The 8,552-nt window shown below is 37.1% G+C and overlaps 1 protein-coding gene across 3 annotated transcripts in view; it reads left to right on the top strand.

Moving 5' to 3' along the window:
* Positions 1-7,914, top strand: part of DNAJC18 (DnaJ heat shock protein family (Hsp40) member C18) — a 30,757-nt gene extending 22,843 nt beyond the window's left edge. For all 3 annotated transcript variants that reach the window (XM_027856596.1, XM_027856597.1, XM_027856598.1), the window contains exon 8: positions 3,461-7,914. In XM_027856596.1, the coding sequence (XP_027712397.1) occupies positions 3,461-3,585 (125 nt within the window). In that variant the 3' untranslated portion in view covers positions 3,586-7,914. The remainder of the gene's footprint in view (positions 1-3,460) is intronic.
* Positions 7,915-8,552: the final 638 nt, after the last annotated feature.

Here is an 8,552-nt window from a genome sequence, read left to right as displayed (position 1 = left end):
AACCAAAGATAACCTAGCAAAACAAACCAACATAGTGGTGGATCAGATATTGAGGGATTTAGGGTAGTGGTGTTAAACTACAGGCAGAAGTCATATCTTCAATTCTTAGAACTGAATTTGTAAGTTTAGAAGGAGGAAAAGGAATTGAGAAGAAGAGAATATAGGTCCCTTAGGCCTGAGGGACAAAGGATATTGATTCATTTAAACTAAATGGAAATTAACATGTCATAAATATGTTTACTGCTTTGCATCTTGGGATAATTCTAAGTTATGACATTAGCTTTAAAGTTTACAAAGCACTTTTCCTATAACATTGCTGTGAAGTAGAAAGTGCAAGTATCATTATCATCTCTATTTTACAGGTAAGGAAACTAGGGCTCAAAGAGGGAAAATGAAATTGCCTATGTTCATGACTCATTCAGTGTCATAAAGCCAGACCTTGAACCTGGGCCTTGAACCCACTTGACCCCGGGCCTTGAACCCACTTGACCCCAATGCACTTTACACTCTACCACCCTGCCTTTCAAGTTCATTGTATTCCTTGTGCAAAAAGAGAACAAAACTCTGTTTCTTCTCTTAACCCTTCCTTTTACTCTATTGCCAAAAAAGGCAATCATTTAATGTTCTTGTTGGTAGATAAAAGAAATCCTTGTAATGCTGCCCCTGCTAGGTCTTGGTTTTGAGCCTGGTGAGGTCACATGTGATGGCTGTGCCCCTCACCAACTGCAGAAAAATTCAGGAGATAAGTATATTTGCTTATGATTTACAATGAGTTCTAGTTAGTCTGCACACCTTTAAAAATCTATTTCCAATATTTGAGAGTGTTCACTGCCTAGTACCTCTGTAGGAAATGCAAAGCTATTTACAAATGATCAGCAACTGTTCTGCTGCTCCAGCAGCAAGTACAGCTGAGATGGTTAAAATTAGCACCATAGAGGTTACAAAAATAAAGCAACTTCAGAACAAAGTTTCCTGTTGGCAAAATGTTCTGTGGAAACTTTTTGGCAAAGTCAGTTATTGTCTTTTGTAACCTTTTGGTCGTTTTCTCTACTATTCCTTAAAATATTTAACTTAAGTGTGGCTCATCTTTGGACTCCTGAGTAATCACTTACTATGGCTGTTTAGCCCCTTGGTGAATTTTATTTTTTATTTTTTTTATATCTGTACCTGAATGAATACTTTAAAAAAAAAAAAGTAAAACCAACAGAACTGGATGATTGTTCAGGAAACATGGCCTTGTTTACTTTTCCTCCTAAATAGAGCTACCTGGAGCCCTGGACTATGTAGCTCTAGTCTTCTGCATTTATTTCTTAATTAAGTGTACGGATTTGGTTTTCACTGTGGTCTGGATCTGGGTTCTCTGAGAGCATGACCTCATCAGATGTGTCACCATGACAGCTGAGACTGGCCAGGATGCTCCAAATTTGCCAGCCCCAGGTCTGAAAACTGAAAGCAGAGTATTCTTGGGAGTTGAGGCAATGACTTACTTCTTTTCTGTTAACCAGAGCCCAAGTCAATTGCCTTTAAAATCTATCAAATATGTGTTCTATTGGTTACCCAAATGTTTGTGTCAGGGCAGGATGAACATAAAGGGAGAATTTGGAAGAAGATTATAATGCCAGCATTTAAAAGATATTATATTAGACCTGCCCTTTATCATTGTTTTAAAAGGAGTTGCTTAAAAGATTAAATTTAGCATTTTCATTTTGTCAATCTTTTGCTCACTGATGGGCTAAGAATAGTTTGGGGAGAAGTTTCTCTGTAAATATTATAATTGAGCAGGAGCATCGTGAATTTGGCCTCATATGAAACTTTGGATCTTAGATTTTTAGGAGCAGCCTGTTGATTTGCTCCAGAGCAATAAAATCAAGTCAAGCCAGGTAAATAGAAACTCAAGGAAATTGAATGAAGATTAAAAAGAAACAAAAGAGCCTGCTTCAATTCAGATAATTTTGTATTCCTTCTAATTGTCCAAGACTAGCATCAAACATACCTCCAACCCAAAGGAACTAAAGGTCTAGGTGGGTTCAACAATGGCATTCTGAATGTACTTTGCACACGTTGCTGAAGATATCAAAAGAATTAAGTCCACATTTGACTGTAGAGAGAACCTTAGCAAAGGTATTTCAATTCATGGAGCCAAATAATTATCCTTGAAGGTCTGTCACCTGCAAGAGTTATTGTGCCAATACAAACTTAGTCTGATGGCCACGAATGCCAACCAAACAGAATGGCTTCTGGAACACATTGTTTTTGAACATGGGAGATATAATTGCATGTCAAGCAACTACCTGAGTTTGACTCATGTAAGGCCTTCTGAACCACATGATCTGAACCATTTGTCATGAAAGGAAACTTTCCATGCATTGTCTACCTGTCATCCTCAACTCCTACATGTAATCAGTGCTTTGGGTTGTCCTGGGCCTCCCTCGGTGTCAATAGAGCCATTGTGTGAGCAGAAGTGTTAACACAGCATTCTATATTTATGAAAACTTGTTTAAAAGTCAGTGCCTAGTGCTCCCTATGACTATTTAACCCCTATGTATTAATTCCTGTTTCTAACAGTTTGTTGATTAATTAGACTAGTGCCTGTTTTTCACAGAGAGAAACCAGTCTTTCAGTAGAAAGACTGGAAGGGAACAGATTTATTTCAAAATGATTAAGATACAATTTTCACAGGGTGATGCTTTAAACATATCATAGCTGCTTTATTTCAGAAGCTATCCATCCAGCATGAGCAAACAGGCTGTTCTAGTATTGCATTTGACCCTTTTCTCAGAGATTCTCTTAAGGAATTCTATCCTAAAAACATGTGTTAGAAATATTAAGAAATTATGAAAATTGGATATAATCCAAACATCAAATCACGGAAAACAGCTAAGAATGTAATCTAGTTTTCAGCAGAACAGCCTTCACTAACATAGAAAGAAAATCAGACTCATTTAACCAAGCAGCTAAAAGTCACAGTATGTGAATTAGTTTACTTTTTGATTTATGAGTTGTGTGCCCTACAAGTAGAGAGAAGTGAAAAATGTCTCTGGCCGCCCCTGGACCTTCTTGTATCTTTGATAATGACTCTGCATCATTTAGTATGTGTAAGTTAAGATCCAAAAAAAGAATAGGGGAAGGAATGAAGCAGCTGTCTTGCTATCAGACAGCAGGACAGGGAGAGTGAGCTGTTGTTCCCTTCCAGACTGTAATCTGAGTAACATTGGAGGACATAGTTTTAAATATATTCTCTTGTTGCACACATGTAAGTTCCATAAGTCCGGTGCCAAATGTTAAATTGATGAGAACTAAGCCCATTGCTCCTCTGACCCAGGACCCAAAACCACAAGCAGAACTTAAGGAAAGAAACAGTTCATTAAAATACAAATTGGTCTTAATTCAGTGAAAACTAAAGTGAGTTCCAAGGCCTTGACTGTCTGCTTTTTAACTGGTTCTCTCTTTCACTTTTCAGAGTCAGACTTGACAAACTTGGCCAGACTATACCGAGATGAACGCTTGAAACAAAAGGCAGAGTCACTGAAACTTGAAAACTGTGAAAAACTGTCTAATCTTATTGGCCTCCATAAAGGTGGTTGACGGAATCATAGGTGGATTACACAAGGGCATGAGTTTTTCTTAGTTGTTCCTATTTATGTTACTAATTCCATTTTATAAAAGAAAATTAGAAAGTCAACTCCATTTTTATGGCTTGCTGAAACTCAAGTGGACAGAGCTGAAAACAATTGAGCCATGGAGATAGTTTCCAGTCTTCTCATAATCCTTGGTATAGTCTGACTCCAAAGGCCAGTGACAGTTCAACTAAATTGATTTCTTGGGCATAAATATTTGATCTGACACTAGTCCCACACCATTCCTGACTACCCTCTAGGGACTTTGTTCCAGAAGTAGAACCAAAACATATTCTCTTATCGGTGGATAAGTGTATCATCTAGAAATAAATAGCCACCATTTAGTTCCATGCCACACACAAGCTTTATAGCTTTAGTTATTTATAGCCCATACAGCAAATAGTACCTTTCTGTCAGTTAGAGATATCATTTCACTCCCATATCACTAGGCAGAATATGTTAAAGTCAATTCTTCATTATTCCATGGCCATGAGAAAGACATGCTTAAAGGAAATAAAATGAGATAATGTATGTAACGCACTTTGTAAATTGTAAAACACTAATGTCTTATTATTATTGTTGTTAATAATAACACAGATTCATTGTAGCTAGTAGTTGTCACACCCTCATTCTCTTGTATGTTGCTGACATTAGCAACACCACCTGATTTGAGTTTCACCTGATTTGAATTTGATTCTACTCTTCTTTGGTTTAGGTTTCAGGGTACTGTGACATTGCCAAAAACTCAGCAATAGGCCAGAGCCCAAAGATGGAAATACTTTAGGTCCTGGACAGTTACCGTTCACAGATTGGCTCCTAATTAATTAAGAGTTGACTTATGTTGCTCCTAAAGAATAGGACATCTCTGGACCTCAGGTACTTCATCTCTAAAATGAAGGGGTTGGATTAAATGATCTCAGAGGTCTTTTCTGACTAGCAGTCTATGATCCTATGTGCTCCTGCATATTTCAGTACAGACAAGTATATGGTGAAAGTTCCCTCTTCTTAGATTTTTCACTTTATATGATATAGCATTCAAGTTGAATTTCTCAACCTTGTTTAGGGGTATGAGAGTTAAGATTGAAATGGAGAGATTGCCAGTTAGCAGAGCTGTACTTGAGAACAGAGAGGTAGAAAGAAAATGGAGTGTAAGCTGAGGTGATGCAGACTGGATTGAAAGAGTGGAAGAGTCTTCCCTTAAAATCTTCATCTCCCTGTGTTTTGTATGCCATTTGTAATGGCTCTACCTTCAGCATCATTTCTCAGCTTGCCTTCAATCGACAGGGCCTCTCTCCACAAGAATCTTGTAAACCAAAGAAGAGATTGCACACAATCAGCTCTCTTCCAGAAAGCACTGCTCTGATAGGTGAAAGGGCACTTCATTGCACATAGTCATTGGGTTCCTTATCTTCCTGTTAGGATGTTCAGTAAGACAGCTAGATTCTTTCTTTCTTAGGACTAGAACTGAGATTCCCATTTGATGATCACCTGGTTTTAGAAATGGAAAGAAAGAGATGCCCACGGCTGGATCTTCCATAGTAAAAGTTCCCTTTTTCTATGTTCTAGGAATCTAGGTGTGTGGGTCCTGAATTCAGCAAAGGATAGGTCTGGGTCATAGGGCTTTGGTCTCTGAGGAACTGGAAAATGCCCACAAGAAGGGTGGGAAGAAACTGTTTCACATACTGCTGAGATGAACTCTGAAGAGTCAAGCAGTTTACTTTGGAGGGCATAACCTCAGGATCCCATTTGGTGTTCTGGGATGTTCTTTGAAAGACCTTGACAATTCTTTCAGAAAGATCTGCACTATAAAATTTGTCTGCATTCAAGGAGGCCTGGGGAAAGCTGAGCTTCCTCTCTATCTTGAAAGTAGAGCTCTCTTTTTTTCTGATTTCTCCTAGAAATTAAATTAACATGAAAGGCCCTGCTCTGAATGCTTATGAATAACATAAACATTTATTTGATGGAGTCAGAGATAAGATATTTGTGAAGCTGTTGAGTAAAAGCAATGTTAATGGCCATTATGTACTAGAGGACATATATATTCCCATAGCACTGATGAGAGTGTTATATTTCTTAATAGAGCAACACAATTGCATTTGATTTTTCTCAAGGGAATAGTTAGGTTTTGTTTTGATCCATTGCTGGTAATCTCCAGTATATTGTTACATGAAAATGTTCCTGTTTGTATTTTAGTTAAACTATTTGCATGATAGTGTCTACTATGACCTTTGGAGTAGTCCCTAAAAGTATTAATATTGCAGGTGAGGACCATGCTGCTTCCTGCTGTAAAGGCAGGACAGACAGTTCTGTGCACTGTTTCTATGTAAATTATTTTGGGTTTGGTACATGTGTGGGCAAGTTGAAATGGTACTTGGCTAAGGTAGAGACCATTGTGCTAAATTTTTTTATGAATGGAATTTATGTGCCTCTTTCTCTTTATGTACCATGCGGAGTAATGGGGGGAGGAAAGGAAAACCTTTGTTGCCTCCAGAGAAATTCACATCTTGGGAAGAGAAAAGTCACCTCAAGATCAGTCACCTGTTTGCTGAAAAGCTCCAGCCTGCCCATTAAGCCAAACCTAAATGCTACTGACTTTCCTCATGATCACCTACCTGAACATTACTACCTGGTGAAAGGGACCAGTCAAAGAATGTCACTGAATAAGGCTTTTGTTTCTTGAACTGCTAAGAACTGTATTGAATCCTAAGTCACACAGGTTTGTGGTAAGTACTCAGTAGCCTAGATAAATTCTGTATTTTAATGGTCATGAAACAAAAGAAATACTCACTTCCTTAGTGACTATTTTGGGAATGTACACTAAACACAGAAAAACACTCTTAACATTCAACTGTGGCTGAACATCAAAGTTCTTTGTTTATGCATGCTGTAATACTGTACAGGAAATATAGTTTATTTTGAATTACTTTAGACTCACTGTTCATTTAACATGCCAGCTTAGCATCCAAGCATTTATTTTCTGGGAGTAGTATCACTGTTGGTTTAAGATTTTTAAGCCTGCATTGTATTTCTTCTAGCAGAGAAATGTTGACTACTAGGAACTGTCTGCCTGCTCTTTAAAAATTGATTGTGCCATTTGTAAAATGTTTGGAATTAAAGTTATGAATGCTCTCAACATCATTACCTGGTTGAAGTTGAAGTTCACGAGGGCCAAGTCAGCTCACAGCTGACTTTAAAAAAGTTTTAACCTCTCTTGAAAAGTTTTTTTTACTGTTGCCTTTATGTTTTCACACCATAATCAATTTCCCTTTTACTGAACCCTCCCTCATAATTCCAAAAAAATATATAAGGAAAAGTAACTGACACAGAGATCACATATGCCTGTGAATACCACATTCCTATATTGAGAAGATGATCACTGTGATCTTTTGGATGTCTAAAATTGGTCATTATAACTAGTCAGAGTTTCCCTCTTTAATGTTGTTGCCTTCACGTTTTTTCCATTGCTTCACATATACAGTCATCCTTCCACATTTGCGGGGGTTAAGGGTATAGGACCCCCATAAATGTGGAAAACCGTGAATAACTCTAGGCCCCACCCCAAACCTTTATTTTTAATAATTCTGATCATATTTACTTAACACAAAAAAAACAAATAAAACAGTACACTGCACCCATAAAAAAGTTGTAGTTTCTACTGGACAGAGATTAGTGACTTGTATGCTGTGCAGAGTCTTCACAGCCACAGTGTTGTGGCATTTTCTTCATAATTTCCTTCCCCGAAGAGCCCAAGATACAAGGAGAAAATTACATGACTGAGTCTGGATGGTAGAGAGACAAAGAGGAGGAATTCCCAAAGGGAATGCATAGCCCATAGTTCTTTATTGCACTGAAACTTTTAAGAAAATCCAACTGTTTATATAAATATATGTATGTATGCTTATGGTAGTAAATGATAAAAATAGATTAATAATATACAATATTTATGCATTTATGATTTACTAATTTTTTTAGTTTTCTGTATTATTGCGCGTTGCCTTTGATTTTCTGCAGTAGGTGCAAATCTCCAAAAATTCCCATTTGATTATCTGTAGCCAACCAAATAATCAAAACCTCGAATGTGGAACCCATGAAAGTCAAGGGATGATATATATGTATACACATATGTATGTGTACATATATAATTATATATACACATGTGGTATATATTGCTGTAGGATAGAAGTTTTGAAAAACCTAGTCACTTTCATCTTGATTGGTTGCATCTGGATCAAGCTCAGTTCTTAGAGGTGGAGTACATTTTGATAAAGAAAAATAAAAAAGACATTCATATAAATAATTAATGGCTCTACATGTCATCTTTTTTTCTCTCCCTGCTCCCTTTTTTCTTCTCTTTTGTCTATAGTGTTTATAGGCACCCCTTGGTGGCACAAAGAAATAAAGAGTTTGCTGACATTTATATCCCTTATTGGCTGATGTATGTTTTTTTTCTGCTTATAACAATATCAGTATTGGCAGAATCACCTATTCCTTATTGAGTTTTTCTATCAACCAGCAGCTGCTGTAGCTCATTAATCATTTGCAACCTATCTGCAGATCAAAACTATATTTAACACCAGTAAATCAATGCCATACCAGCTACCTTATTCAGAGAATTTGGACTTATTCCCAATGGGCCAATATTGAGGAAAGTCTTGTTCTAAAAATATAGTGCATAGTATGATTGGCCTTTGTACAGAGCTACAGCTGTGTAAAGGATATTCATAGTACCCATTATTTAAAGAAGATAGGAGGCCACTATATAACATTAATATTTTTTTTTGATAAGAGGCTAGTGGAATGGAAACAGTAAATCAGTCCCTTGGACATTTACGAATTGATTTCCTTTCATCTCAAGACCATGTGTTGAAATCCGATCAGCAACTAGAGAGGATACAGTTATTACTATAACTGGCATGTTTGCAAAGTGCTTTACAT

This window comes from Vombatus ursinus, unplaced genomic scaffold, assembly GCF_900497805.2.
Source record: "Vombatus ursinus unplaced genomic scaffold, bare-nosed wombat genome assembly UNPS02011572.1, whole genome shotgun sequence".
Classification (NCBI taxonomy): domain Eukaryota; kingdom Metazoa; phylum Chordata; class Mammalia; order Diprotodontia; family Vombatidae; genus Vombatus; species Vombatus ursinus.
The sequence above is the reverse complement of the archived record's forward strand: the minus strand, read 5'-3'. Positions and strand labels throughout refer to the sequence as shown.